At 35.0% G+C, this 14,138-nt stretch overlaps 4 protein-coding genes across 5 annotated transcripts in view; 3 read left to right on the top strand and 1 right to left on the bottom strand.

The window, feature by feature from the left end:
• Nucleotides 1-187: 187 nt before the first annotated feature.
• Nucleotides 188-2,531, top strand: LOC143145124 (uncharacterized). Its single transcript, XM_076308163.1, has 5 exons — nucleotides 188-409; nucleotides 827-1,173; nucleotides 1,252-1,523; nucleotides 1,600-1,831; nucleotides 1,909-2,531. The coding sequence occupies exons 1-5, from the start codon at nucleotides 384-386 to the stop codon at nucleotides 2,079-2,081; spliced, it is 1,050 nt and encodes a 349-aa protein (XP_076164278.1). The 5' UTR covers nucleotides 188-383; the 3' UTR covers nucleotides 2,082-2,531.
• Nucleotides 2,532-3,698: 1,167 nt separating this feature from the next.
• LOC143145931 (FGGY carbohydrate kinase domain-containing protein) lies at nucleotides 3,699-6,928 on the bottom strand. 2 transcript variants are annotated; one of them, XM_076309781.1, is made up of 11 exons: nucleotides 6,790-6,928; nucleotides 6,129-6,395; nucleotides 5,951-6,062; nucleotides 5,636-5,873; nucleotides 5,446-5,573; nucleotides 5,074-5,256; nucleotides 4,776-4,983; nucleotides 4,552-4,702; nucleotides 4,406-4,480; nucleotides 4,054-4,331; nucleotides 3,699-3,974 (listed from the first exon to the last, which is right to left on the bottom strand). In XM_076309781.1, exons 2-11 carry the CDS (start codon nucleotides 6,303-6,305, stop codon nucleotides 3,887-3,889), a joined length of 1,638 nt encoding a protein of 545 aa, XP_076165896.1. In that variant the 5' UTR covers nucleotides 6,306-6,395; nucleotides 6,790-6,928; the 3' UTR covers nucleotides 3,699-3,886. The 2 variants fall into 2 exon arrangements, with proteins under 2 accessions (XP_076165896.1, XP_076165895.1); XM_076309780.1 differs by lacking the exon at nucleotides 6,790-6,928 and adding an exon at nucleotides 6,623-6,757.
• Nucleotides 6,847-7,973, top strand: Pop5 (POP5 ribonuclease P/MRP subunit). The gene is made up of 4 exons (XM_076309782.1): nucleotides 6,847-7,134; nucleotides 7,261-7,406; nucleotides 7,517-7,686; nucleotides 7,779-7,973. The coding sequence occupies exons 1-4, from the start codon at nucleotides 7,115-7,117 to the stop codon at nucleotides 7,893-7,895; spliced, it is 453 nt and encodes a 150-aa protein (XP_076165897.1). The 5' UTR covers nucleotides 6,847-7,114; the 3' UTR covers nucleotides 7,896-7,973.
• A 180-nt stretch (nucleotides 7,974-8,153) lies between these two features.
• Nucleotides 8,154-14,138, top strand: part of Corn (microtubule-binding protein cornetto) — a 36,474-nt gene continuing 30,489 nt past the window's right edge. The window contains exon 1 of the mRNA XM_076310258.1: nucleotides 8,154-8,640. The gene's annotated coding sequence lies outside the window, so the exon portion shown is untranslated. The remainder of the gene's footprint in view (nucleotides 8,641-14,138) is intronic.

Genomic DNA, 14,138 nt, shown 5'->3' with positions numbered 1-14,138 from the left:
AAATTGAATGCCAAAAATATTCTTTCAATCGAAATAACAAATAACAAAGCACATTAACAAATGTAACAATTACCGATTGCAAAACGGCAGGTACGTCAATGGATTAATTTTATGAATGAAAACATTTATAAATCTGCTGATTTATTTCCTATATTATCGACAGAGTGTAACATGCACCGTAATATGGTTAGCGCATACCTCGACGACAGTATAAGTCGCTACACGATGGATGCGTGAGGTCGACGTTGATCCGTGGTCTTTTGTGGCTCCTTGTTGGTTTCCTCGTTTTTGTTTACATTTTAGTTCATTTAAAAATGTTATAGGCTTTCGTTTGTTCCTTTGAAGTTATCTAGTGTCAGTCGAGCGTGACTTGTGCATCGAAGATGAAAAACGCGAAAGTCAAAACAAGGTAACGAGTGTTTTACCCAAGAGTAGTTTCGATTTGATTATACTTGTTGCTTCTGCTACTCCGACATAATTTCGGTGTTTATTTTAGTATCTTTTTCTCTTTATAATATTGTATATGTTTTTCTACTCGTGCAATAACTGATTTTTGTTCTTTGGACAATTAATATTTCATGAATTTTTCTCTCGTTATATTAAGAATAAGAAAGTTATATTTAACTCAGGAGAGTATTGATTTTTCTCCCCCACTTTTCACGCCCAATGGGTGCTGCAAGTTTTTTCATTCACGTGCAATCAAACGTGTTCTTTTCTATTTTGTTTTGCATTATGTAATTCGTAATTGTCGATATGTATTTAATAAATAAAACACAGTTTGAAAAATCTGTTTATTTCTTATCATTGCTGTCATATTTACTTTTAGACAATGCATGGAGCGTTTTGGAGACCAAGGAGGATACTTTGACGTTGTGGTACGTCCAATGTTGCAACAAGGACACGAAGGAGAACTATGTGGTTGGTTAAAAGAAATGAGTTTAATCAGGACTGTTTCCAATTGTCCCCATCCTGAATGCAAGGGGAGAAGTTTGGCTTGGAATCAAGCAAGAATTGTAGATAAATACAGTTGGTCTTGCCCAAATTGTACGAGAAAACAGTCTATAAGAGAAAATTCCTTTTTTTTTGGAATCAAATGCGACCTGAAAATGTGCCTTCAATTGATATTAGGATGGTGTCAAATGATACCTAGTGAACTCACTGCCAATTATTTAGGTACCAATCGGGAAAATTGTATCAAATTATTACATAATATTCTGAAAAACATTAGTAAATATTCTGATTCCTTTTCAGAAATAAAAAAACATGTAGTTAAGAAAGTATATGAGAGGTGTGATGAAGTTTCTGAAAATTATGTAGTGACTCATCCAGAAGACTGGGTTTTGGGAGGTCAAAGTGCAATATTAATTGTGGATGAATTTCCTAATGGCTACATGACCGAGAACCCTTCAGATGTAACTACTGCCAAGAAGCGCAATAATAATTCTCATACTATAGTATGTATAGCAGAAGCAAATACTATACCAACTCGAATGTGGTTACACATGATTGAAGCAATTCCAGAGGTATCACATGTTCCTACGTACATATATATTAAAATTTTGTTTCTTACATTTTCAACGTATGCTGTACTCATTTTAGCCAATCAAAGTAGATAAATCTCACGGAGATGTAGATAAATGCAATATGGTTAAAGAAGCTCTGAAAGAAATCACAAAACACAGTGCTCCTGGCAGTTATATTGTGGCAAATAGTCGAGCTCGTTGTTGTAGTTATGAATCCCTTCAAGAATTAAAGCAATATAAGGTGATTAGTGTTGAACAATTGCAGAAGTATGATCCACCAGGTAAAAACAAACTTCTTAACAATTTAGGTATGTATGCTGTACATTTCTTTTTTAAATAATTTTGTCCGATAGAGTACTATTTATAAAATTATCTATATTTTAAGAAACAATTTGGCAAACCAGTGTTGAAATTTGTGAAGATATTCAAGAAACTACTCACAGTTTAGGACAACGTATAATATCGAAACATTTGTGGAGGCAGAGATTTGGTACGTCTCCTTCCATGGCATTTCAGTACATGCTTAATCACATTGCAGAATGCTATCGCTTTGTTTAAACTGATTTATTTCAGTATTTTCACTAATTTTTAATCTATTTTTCTATTAATACGAGCAATATCAATTGTTAGCGGAAAACTTATTTTTTGCAAAATAAGTTTTTATGAAATAACATATTAATTCGAATTAATACTTAGTACTAAAGGGCGATGATTGCCAGTTGAATTGGCAATTTTATCATGTCTTAATTGCACAAGTTGCACAAATGGCCTTATTGAAATTAGGAAAAAATGTAATACTTATAAAGGAAGTATATATATGTGTGTGTATATATATATATATATATATATATATACGCATAGAGGAGAATACGTTTCAATGTTTAACTGAAACACGCACTTTGTGTCTTCCAAATATCAGAATATAAATCATTTTGAAGTTAAATGTTTATGATGATTGTTGACTAGTTAGAGCTATATCATTATATAAAACTTGAATCTGTTAAAGCACATTTAAAAGGTACTGTTTGCTTAAGATTTTTCACTTTTTTATGAATATAGGTTGAAAAACTAGTTATTAAAAGACTGACAATGATATTGATATGATACCAAATTATTTAGACATCAATGAAACTTATGACATTTGATTAAAATTTGTAATTGATGTAGCAATTGTCAATACTCATGACAAATTTTTATAAAATTTATAAAAAGACATGTTTATTTGACACGAAAATATAAATTTATAATTAAAACACGCACAATGTCACTCATTCAAATTGTTTTACAGAAAATTAATCAATTTAAAGCAAAATGTATAATATCAGGTATAATTAATACCAATATTCAAATTAGAAATAAATAGCATTAAATGTCCATAAATAATTGTCAGTTTATATTATATTATACATACTTAACAACAGTTATAATACTTAATGCAGAACTATAGTTTTATCCAAAGTTTTATACCAGTATTATTTTAAATTATGTACTGCAAATCAACTATAATGTAAGTTAATTATTGTCGGTTTTTTCCAACTTCAGTTGAAGTTCAATGGATAAGTGACATTGAGTTTAACAATCATGTCAAAATACCTTGAGATAAAACCGACTTTGTGATATACAAATATTATTTTCGTTCTTTTCTTGAATCACGTCATAAAAAAGGAATAGAATATCAAGGTTGTAAAATTTTTGAGAACTATGTGATAATGACGTTACTTCGTGTGGTAAAAATGATATATTGCAAGTTAGGAAAATAAGAAAATATTCTTCATATTGTAAGTTAATTGAAATTAACGCCAAGTGTACTATATATTAGTACTTCTTATTCCTAAGTAGTTATAACACCATTTTATAAGTTTATATTATATAATGATATTGAAAAAAAGAAAATCTTTCATTAAGAACATTTTAATTAAGGAACTTTTAATATTTTTGTAACAATTAATCAACTAGCAATATTGTTATAATTATACGTTTATACGAGTATTGTTAAACAATTTTAGCAAGAAATATGCAATAAGTAAAATTACGCATTTTGTACCAAAATATTTGTAACAAAAACATTGTACCACATTATATGTAAATTTCAAATCCATACTTAAATACCAAATAAAGCAATAGAATTTTATATATTATGTTTAATCTATATTCGGGACAGGAAACTCTTCCAAATAGTATTGCAAATATGTTTATTCGTTACAAATAAGGATAAAAGATAAAAGACATAACAAAAATATCTCTTTACAATCGACTGTATACATAAAATATGCTTTAATTGATAACAAAAATTGTGTAAGTAGCGTTTTTATATTCTATTTGCTTATTGTGAGATTCAGTATAAAATACATCCGTGTTGACAGTTATGAAACTTGTTCATTCATAATTTCTCTATAATCTTTCTGGTCTTGCACCATTTTTTTAAAAACTCGATATTTCTGGAGATGGTACCTTAAAAAAACAGAAGGTAATATGTGCTTCAAAGTTTCAGAGCAATTAAAAATATTCCAAGCCTAAAGTATCTCCTTACTTGTAACATTCATTTTTAGGTTTAATAATGTTTGCAGATCCACCCATTGTTTTGATAGCATCGTACATAGTCTTGAACTTTCCAGCCGCGTAAGATCCAAGAATTGCAGCTCCTATCAATACTGATTCCCTTTCAACAGGGCAAAGGACAGGCAAATTTAATACATCTGCTTGTATTTGAATAAATAGTGGGTTCTGGCTTAGGCCTCCACAAACTAGTAATTCTTCCACTGTATGGCCAGCGGCTTCTAATGTTTCCAAAATGTACTTTGTACCATACTGTTATAAAATTTCAATTTTATTTTTTATTACCAAGTAAAATGTCGAAGGCCTAACAACTATAAAGTACGTACCGTTAATGCTTGGACTGTTGCCAAATACAATAACGCCAGATTCTCTTGATTAACGGACAAAGACAGTCCGGATATCTATATAATATTTGTCAATAAAAAATTACATAAAAATGAAATTTTTGTTACATAAAAAAATATATTGTTACCATTCCTTTAAGACTTGGATCAGCCAAAGGAGAACGATTCCCATGGAAGTCGGGCCAAACGTGAATATCTTTTGTTAAATATGAAACATTTTTAAAATTTTTTTGATCTGCCATTTTTTGTAATAATTCAGACAGATATTGTTGTATGTGCCTAGAAAATAATATAACAAAAAGTAGAAATGTTGGTAAAATTTGTTACATAGTTCATTTGTAAATAAACTTACTTATTGCCACTTAAGCTTTTTAAAATTCCTGGTGTTGCAGGATGAGTGTCAATTATGTGATCAAGTAACTTTCCTGTTGCGCTCTGTCCACCTTCGTTTAACCACAATCCTGGAATCATAGCACTGAAGTATGGTCCCCAAATGCCATTGACAAATAGTTTCTTTTCAGTGACTATCATGTGACAGGTTGAAGTACCACAGATTAATGCTATAAATTAAATAAAATATTATGTTATTGATACAAAAGAAATAACTTGGAAACTATTAATAGTAAATAGTAGAACAAACTTTCAAATACCTAATCTATTTTGTAGATTGAGAGATACACCAGGTACAGAACAACCTATCATACCAAGTGCTCCAGCATGTGCATCAATAAGAGAAGTACTCACTGCTGTTCCTTTTAGAAGTCCCAATTCAGATGCAGCTTTTGTTGACAACCCTTGGTCAATTGGATCGCCGGGTGTTCTCACAACATTACCTTCGTATTAATAGTTCTCTTTATTAAAATAAAGCAATACACTTTCATATTATCTGTCCGAACACGAAACAGATTTATTAACTCATCAAAAATTGCATGTTGCAAGGAAAATAATTTTTGTTCAATTAGTTACAATTAATTACTTACATAGAAGCAACTTTAACTAATACGTAGTATTATTTTCAATACCTATTTTTCTCCAATTATCTTTCTTAAGATCTTTCAAATGAATTTGATCAAAAAATTCTTCATTCCATTTATTGTTACCATCCGGACCAGCATTGTAATTCCACTTACATACCAAAGAGCAGAGAGATCTGAAATCAAAATAAATAGCTGCTTGTGTTATGCATTTATTGGAATAGAATAAGGTCAATACCTTGATTCAGAACCTGTTGCTTTCCATGTCAGGAAATCAGGCAGGTCAAAAAGTAATGCTGCACGATTCCAAGATGAAGGTAGATTTTTTTTGAGCCACAACATTTTAGGAGTCTCCATTTCCAGTGATATTTTTCCACCAACATTCTGGAGCATATCATGGCCTTGTGCATTTATAAAATTAGCTTCTTCCTGTGCCCTGTGATCCATCCATAATATAACATTTTGTTTGTCTTCTCCTGTAATCAAAATTAAAATAATGAAAAGATACATTTTATTCAAATGGCATGAATATTGTATTATATTTTGTGTGTACCTGTTGGACTCACTGTGACTGGTGATCCTGATTTATCCACTGCTACCAATGAACAAGTAGCATCAAAGCCAATACCCTTTACATTATCAGCAGAGATATCGGCTACAACTGACTATAAACAAAACAGTACATATCATATATTTAATGTAAACATTGTACACACTTACAAAGTCACTACCTTTACTACATGACAGACTGCACTCCAAATATTATCAGATGATTGCTCATAGAAATTGGGAACAGGATGAAAGATTTCAAGCGGACATGTTGCCAATTTCACTATTTTTCCTTTGGAGGATACCAAAGCAGCACGAGCACTTCCTGTTCCTACATCCACACCGACAAAGTAATCCATTTTTTATCCCTTTAAACAATCTTGTAAGTATTATATCTTTCGTTTGAAGAAGCCAACTGAATGTTCTACTTTGAACTGGATCATTATGAGCTGTAAATCAAAAGAACATAATCGTTATCAGTGAAGCTTTACTGTAATCACAGATTTTTTCAATTCATATGACCCTGAGATAACACAGCATTAAGAAATATTTGATTTTTATTAGTATAAGCAATAATTTATCCCTACACAGAATTGTTTTGATTTTATTAGATGTATAGAAAAAGAAGGAAATAGTATAGAGAAAAAGAATAATTATTAAAAAAATCCTTTTATACCAATAATTGTTTATGACTCCAAATATATAATCCATTTTATACTGTATATTAATATTAAATCAATAGGATTAATAGTAAAAGCAACGTACAACAATATTACGTAAATCGGAAATATGTAAATCTCTACAAGGAAAAATTGTACAAATAAAAAACTCTATATGCGTTACCTTGAAAAGTTTTATACCACATCTTGTACGATTCGAACGTCACTTCCTAACATTTGGTTGAATAATATAAACGAAAATGTGTTCACATGTTATGTTACGCACGCTGCAAGTGTGTTGATAATGACCTAACCGAACCTAGCGTACTGAGTAGTACAAGTAATGCACGTGGTATTGTTTTACGTGTCACATTTCCTATGAACTGTATAATTTGACAAAAATTCATTATTAATTAATGTAAACATTTTGTTTATGTACTTAACATTATTTTTCCATGAGTGACGTTTTTGAAAGAATCCATAATTTTACGTGTTGCATAACCTAAAACATGGTTCGCTTTAAAAACAGGTAATGAAATAATTTTTTAAAAATTTATATATCATTTACTTCGAATAATATCTTGTTGATTGCTCCTTAAATATATTATTTTTATGAATGTCCAATTTATACATTATTAATATAAAACACCCGTAGGTATATAACGTTTGAAATAACACTCGGTGATAAGTCTGATAGGCCTTTCCCATTAAAAATTACGACTTTACATATTGCTATTCAACAAAAAGTACAACAATTATATGGTGATTTTGGTTCAGCTGCAATAAAAGCTGGTTTCAATGGTAACATAAAATTTTCACTACATTTGTGTTTTTAGAAACATTAAAAATCATATTACAGATATAGTTTCATATTAAACTTGATTTAAATATACAATTTTTTAATTGTTTAGCACAGTATTGTAATGAATACACAAGGATAGCATTGGTGAAAACCAGACATGGACCGCATAAATTTTTATTAGAGTCCATTCCACGCATAAATGATATTGCAGGGCGTTTGGTATCAGTAAAAATACTTTATGTGGGAGCAACAATGAAGCATTGTTTTATTTTTATCAAAGTATGCAAATCTCTTAATCATATGCAATTAAGACTGTAAAATAGGATTGTAGAATTTACATTTTATTAAACATGTGTACATAAATTTTTCAGGAATACCAGCAAAAGAAATTAGAACAAATTTGGCACACTCTAAAAACAGAAACTGAGAGGAAAAACATGGAAAATGCTTTGATGACGCTAACTAAGAGCATGGAAGATTATACATAAAATATTTTCTTTAGTTAGAATGTCCTGCATTTGTAAACATATGTGTAAACTCAATAAAACAATTTTTTTCTAGTTTAATTTTCGTGAAATCGAATCTTGAAAATGAATTCTATCCCCATTGTACGAAAAGAGGTAAGTGAAATGGATTTAATTTTGGGTCAACACGCGAAAAAGGTTGGGAATCCCTGTTTACAGATAAGGCGCGAACATTTCAAATTTTCAACCACCGTCGTAACCTGTGTCTATTGTTCCTTCAATGCCTAGTTTACCAGTCGATGAAGGGTGCGTGTAGGGGTCGTTGTTGGCCGTCACCAGTTGTCGCTGGCTGTTGCTGGAGAGAGTTCACATCGTTCTCGTTCCCCGAGCAAGGCAACGGTGGTCCGTATGAATATAGTTGCCAGTCGATCCGCGAAGGTGCTCTCAAAGTGGTGCGATACTTGTGTGCAGGCTAGTATGATCGGACAGAGACTGTAAGTCGTTGAACGAACCTGCACCGTGAAACACGCGATTTCTTCGAACTGAAAAGCATACACGCGTTCTATTCTCTTAACAATCGTTCAGTTTTTTCGACGGAACCTTTTTCGGTGTGAAATTCGCGAAGAAAAGTCAACCGGCACGCCTCAACGAAACCGGCCTCATCGTCGTTCCGTGAACAAATGTGTTTCACGTTGAAATCGACGGATAAGCATCAGCCAGGACATTAGAAACTCATCCTTTCATCTCGCAACGAGGATTTGTGTCTGAGGTAAGAGACAGTGGCCTTCTCGTATAGGTTATCGATTTCGTTTTCCGCCGTTTGAGGGGATGCACTCGGAATTCGTTGATACAAATCCGTCCGTTTGCGTTCTTCCCTCAATTCGCGACCGCTTTAACAGTTTATCGGATTTCGTTAGAAAGATATTTCTATTCCTCGTTAGTCTCAATGGAACGATCGATTCCTAAAATCAGTGGCGACGCACCCCCTTCTTGGACAGATGTTATCTATCCCAATAAGAACTAGTGGGAGGATATCGAGTGTCGAGCCTCTGGTAATTACTACTTACTTCTCCTGCCACGGTTACTTATATTTAATCAAGAGTGTTCATCTACCGACGCGAATACGATTAAACCGTATCGTGATAGCGATCTGTACGAACGAGTTTCGTTTTCAATCGTGAATCTCAGTTACACTTACAATACAATCTTATCAACCTAGTAACAATCAAACTCGTGTTTCTTCGTTGTGCAAGTGCCTTTTAAAATTCATTAATGTTCGATACCCGAACGAATACTTTGCTACGAAAAACAAATGTTTTACATTGTTTGATAGTAGAGCAGAAACTCGAAACGGAATCGCAACGACACAGAAATAGCAAGGTTTCGACCGCTCAACGTTCCCACGTATTTTATTTGGAAATCGTTCTCGAGTCTGGCGGAGGCCACTCGGAAGCTGGTACGAGCAGATGTCATTCCCGCTCTTGTGCATAGCCGGGATCATTTTTTTTTTTTATCTCCGCATTGAGTCCCCCAAATTACAATACGTTCCATCCGAAATAATATCGCGGTCACGCTTTCGGCCAGAGATAGGCAGAATTGTTTTTGTCAAAGATTTAATGGTCGCGACGACGAGGGTTTCTTTTGTGTGCTTTGCGTACTGCCGTGAAGGGGTCTTTCACCCGATTAGCTTGATGTTCGGAGAACTATCGATTTGTCAATTAACCCATGTATACGCCTACGTTTGACCACTAGCAGTACTGCCTTCCGTCTTCTCGAATTTATCCGCTTTTGACCCCTCGGCACTTGTATATGGTAAATATATACATCAACGCGTGTGTGAGTGTCTACTATATGGTGCGTCGACTATAAAGTTACTTCACTTTAACGACCCATATCGTAATGTAAATTTAACAATTCTATTGCATTGTGATTATACTATTTCGCAAAAGAACAGTCTGAATGCTGTCGAAACATTTATTCGGAATTTTTCAAAAAAGTAATTTGTTAGGTGATTCTTTGTATAATATAGTATAATAATTTTGTTGTATAACTTCAGTTCTTTTTTTTTTTTTTTAATTTCAATTTAGCCTTGCATTGTATTGTTTCAATTTGGTATTTTAGTTTAACTGAAACACGGGAAGCGTAAGTTTTAATTGATTACTAGGATGAAAAAGAACGCGAGGGATCGGTTGTGTGACTCGGTTAAGAGCGTTTCAAGTGACGCGACAATGGGCGTTGTTAATTAATTAAAATGCGGACTTCCGTACTTTCGTTATTGATTAATTAAAATACGGAAACTCGTGTAATAATTCCGTACAGTGTTCAAATCGTATTAAACAATTTATCGAATAAATCTAGTCGGTGAAAATAGTAGCTCTCTTTTTTAATAACTCAGTGTCGCTGTATACAGAATTACTAACTAGATAATATCTATCCGTCAGTTATGTGAGAGACAGCAAGTAAAAGGTAAGGCTGCATACAAATTGCCGGAAGGGAAGATGCCAACCAACCTACGTTCGTGCTAGGTTAGGATACACGCATCTTCCCGCGCACGAATACTTTTATGATATTTATGGTGGCCATATTCATTAGGACAAGTTTACAAAGTGGGAGGAGTTAGTCCACGAGAAGGGTAGATAAATGTGTGTAATCGTTAACGATAGTCTCCTAAGGAACGACTTAATCTAACCGATACGTGTCGTTCGCACGAGCACGAAAACAGAAACGTTGCAGGCGAGTCGAATATCCGTGATTCTTCTCTAAACAGTACAGTCACGTAACCGTGTTATAGGTTACGTATCATGCTTGATGTCACGATAAATATACGAAAAGTAATAGTCGTACTTAATCGAGAGGAAAACGAAGCAGTTCAAAACTGATCGATTAAACAGTTGGTAATTGGACTCGTCAGCGGAAACATATTGGAACGCAGATTGACGTGAATGCGTTTCTAATAAACTGCAGATACATGATCGTAGTTGTTCCGCAGGATATTTAATATGTTCAATGTTTTTTCGCCATTTATTACATAAACCCCCTCCCCGTCTTTCGCAATGTATCGCAAGTAGGGCATAAGGATGACCATTACGTAATCCATGAAAGCGAAGTTATTTGCAGATTATATCGTTTATTTCGACGGTGGTTTGGGGCCGTCGAATATAACGACATACCTCGCTTTCAGTGGAGCGTTCAAAACCCCCAATTATTTCACTTTTCAACACGGACGTTTGAACTAAAAAACAAAGAACATATGTACAGGGTGTTCGAAAAAGTCACGAACAAAATCGCATCGGGGATAATACGAGCGAGACCAAAAGTGTTCAAGTTTTTTTCTTTTTCGAAAATAATTCGAGGTTAACGCTTGTAGGGTATACCGGAACAATACAGTTACCTCTTTTTTCGGTAATTCTAAAAGTTATCCGAGCAAATAGAATTCCGATGCGCGAAGTCGTTCTTTGTTGATGTTTGTCCTGAAAAACACATTCCACGTGCCACGCGAAGGAATGACTTTCGTGATAAACTATTTTGACCGCGTAAATCACTCGCACTGTTGAACAAGTGGAGCAAATATAAGATGAAATAGTAAAAGGTACGTAAGGTGGATGTCCAAATTGCGTTCCACTTTCAGTAATGCTAAATTTCATTGCCTCTTGCAGTAGATCAATCGAATTACGTAAACCGATCGAACTCCTGTTTCTACATTATTCGTACAATTAAATAATTAAAAAAAAAAAATGATTGTTCTTTCACCGACTTTATTATTGAAAGTCGTTAAACGTTCTTAGTAAATGTTACAACGAACATTCTTGGAATAAAGAAATTCATCTCGCTATTTATTTAATGCATATTTAAGTTTTCTGTATCAAGATGAAAAAAATCGTATCGTTACCGATTTTTAGAATCGTTTCTGTTTCTCGTGCAGGTAATGTTCCTTATCGTTATTATTTTTACAGGTGTTAGCGAATAATTATCGGTAATATAAAAGCCGCGTGACGCGGGAAATTAAATTGAACCGTGGGGATATTGACGCAACAGCATTTAAATCGCTGCGGCCCGAGAGCAGAAATAAAGCAACCCGTATATAATACGATGGAGGTTTATCAGCAGATTGTGATCGATTATTTTTCACGTAGAAAAGACCCGCGAGAAAAATAGTCGATTAAACCCATTGACGAAACTAAACCTCGGTGTGTACTATCCGTACAAGATGAGCCGTGATAAAAGTGGAATTTTCGTTCCTCGTTGTCCCTATTCGAACGTACGTACGAACGATGCTTGTTTGATGTTTACGCCGGACGAGAATAATTTACGAGCTGCACACGCCTGTCGGGCCTGCCTGTTTTCAGCTGCGATGAGACTTCTGATATCATTTCCGCGGCGAACAGATAAACTGTTCTTCACGAATCTCTGCTCTGTGGATCTCTCGATATTTCGTGCAACAATATTAAAATAGCGTGATAGTAATAAAATAATAAAGTAGTAAAAATTGCTCAATGACAATAGTAATAGTAACGTTATTAATAGTAAATAATGTAGTTATTTGTAGAGCTTAAAATAATAAATAATAATCAAATAATAAAAATTGCTCAATGACAATAGTAATAGTAACGTTATTAACAGTGAATAATGTAGTTATTTCTAGATCTTAAAATAATTCCGTGATTTTTTCGAACTGTTCCAATAAATAAAATTCGCGCGTGCGTGCAAACGTGGCTGTCTCGTTTATGTATCTCCTTAACGATTCGAATGGATCAGTTGCCCGATGCACCGTGGTGCTAAAGAGACAAGTAGAACGCAACTATTATGCACTGTTATGACGTATCTGCGGTTTTGGTTTCCGGACGTAATGTCGCAGTGGTAAAAGACACTCTGCCTCGTTCGAAGCGAAGGGCGGCACGATAAGTTGTTTGTCGAAAGGATATATTATTAATATCGTCTGCGGCAGCGAGGATGGAGGGAGACGAGAATGGTCTGGTTCCATCCAGCCGTGGGGCTCTAATCCCGCGTTTTCATATCCACGCCCAGGGGCGTAAAGTGCAGCGGATGCAACGGTTCCGAAGTGTGGCTCGCTCGTATGGCCTGTTAGAATAACGAATGTATGTAAATGATTGTTATCGGGAGACCCGAGGACGATATAAATTTTCATCGTATAGGATGGGAAGCGTTATACGTATCGTGAATTACACGCGTGGGCTGCCTCGAGTGCGTACGCACGTTGCGAGGAGTGCACACAGCACTCGGTGACACGGTGACCCTCGAATGCTGTTGTTAAGAATTATTTCATTAAGTGGACGTGCTCGATGAAGAGCCCGGTAAAAACACGAGTGTAGTTACGGTGTCACGCTTTTTCTATCGTGCGTTTGCTCGACGCGTTTAGGAGGTGGTTAATCGAACGATGAATAGGACAGAATGGTTACGTCCTAACCTTTCGAGAGAGGCTTCACCGATTAACTCGGGCATTATCCGAATAGAATAGTTTGCATTCGGTATTTGATTCTATTCGAAACAGTCTCGAGAATAATTTCTACAAAACTCGTTCCTCTTGTTTATTTTCTTCTTTGTCTCGAGAGAGTAAACAAACCTGTGAAATACGGATGTCATTTCGCGTACGTCTTTCGCCGCGGAAACATCGTTCCACCACCGTAGATACACAATGCGTGTCCGTGCGCATCTATCTCGCGCATCACAAGCTTAGGGAAGGACCGCCTTTCTCGCAGGCACGTTTCGTTACTCAGTGGCGAAACGATACTCATGCGTTAATACCATAAACAGAAGTACGGAAAGAAAAACTCACGAGAGCAACAGAGTTGCATCGATCGAAAGAAACGTGCGCCGATGCATCGTAACAATTTATATCCGTAAACGCGAATCAGAAACCGCGTACGCGAAATACTATAAGAGGAGTATAGAAAGAGCGTCTGAAAAAACGTCCGAGTTAGAACAATAGCGGTGAAAAGCAGCCCGGTTCTCGGTTTAGCGCGAACAATGGGCATATATACCTCTCGCGGTGGAAATAATTATTAAACGAGGGCCTACAAGTGATCTTGATTGTCAGATACGAAGACTCGAGCGCATAGATCGCGCTTGCCTTCCCCCGCGGTCATGAATTATGCAAAGTACTTTCCGCTTGTATTATCTTCAGCTATTTTCTGCGCCTTGTTCCCATCGTTGACCGTCGAGAGAAAGCGTACCGAATTGTTCATCGGACGCAATAACGTCTAAACGGTACACATCCGACTGGACCACTCGCAACGAAAATATGCTTGC

This window comes from Ptiloglossa arizonensis, chromosome 4 (genome assembly GCF_051014685.1).
Source record: "Ptiloglossa arizonensis isolate GNS036 chromosome 4, iyPtiAriz1_principal, whole genome shotgun sequence".
NCBI lineage: Eukaryota > Metazoa > Arthropoda > Insecta > Hymenoptera > Colletidae > Ptiloglossa > Ptiloglossa arizonensis.
This window is presented reverse-complemented; position numbering and strand designations above follow the sequence as displayed.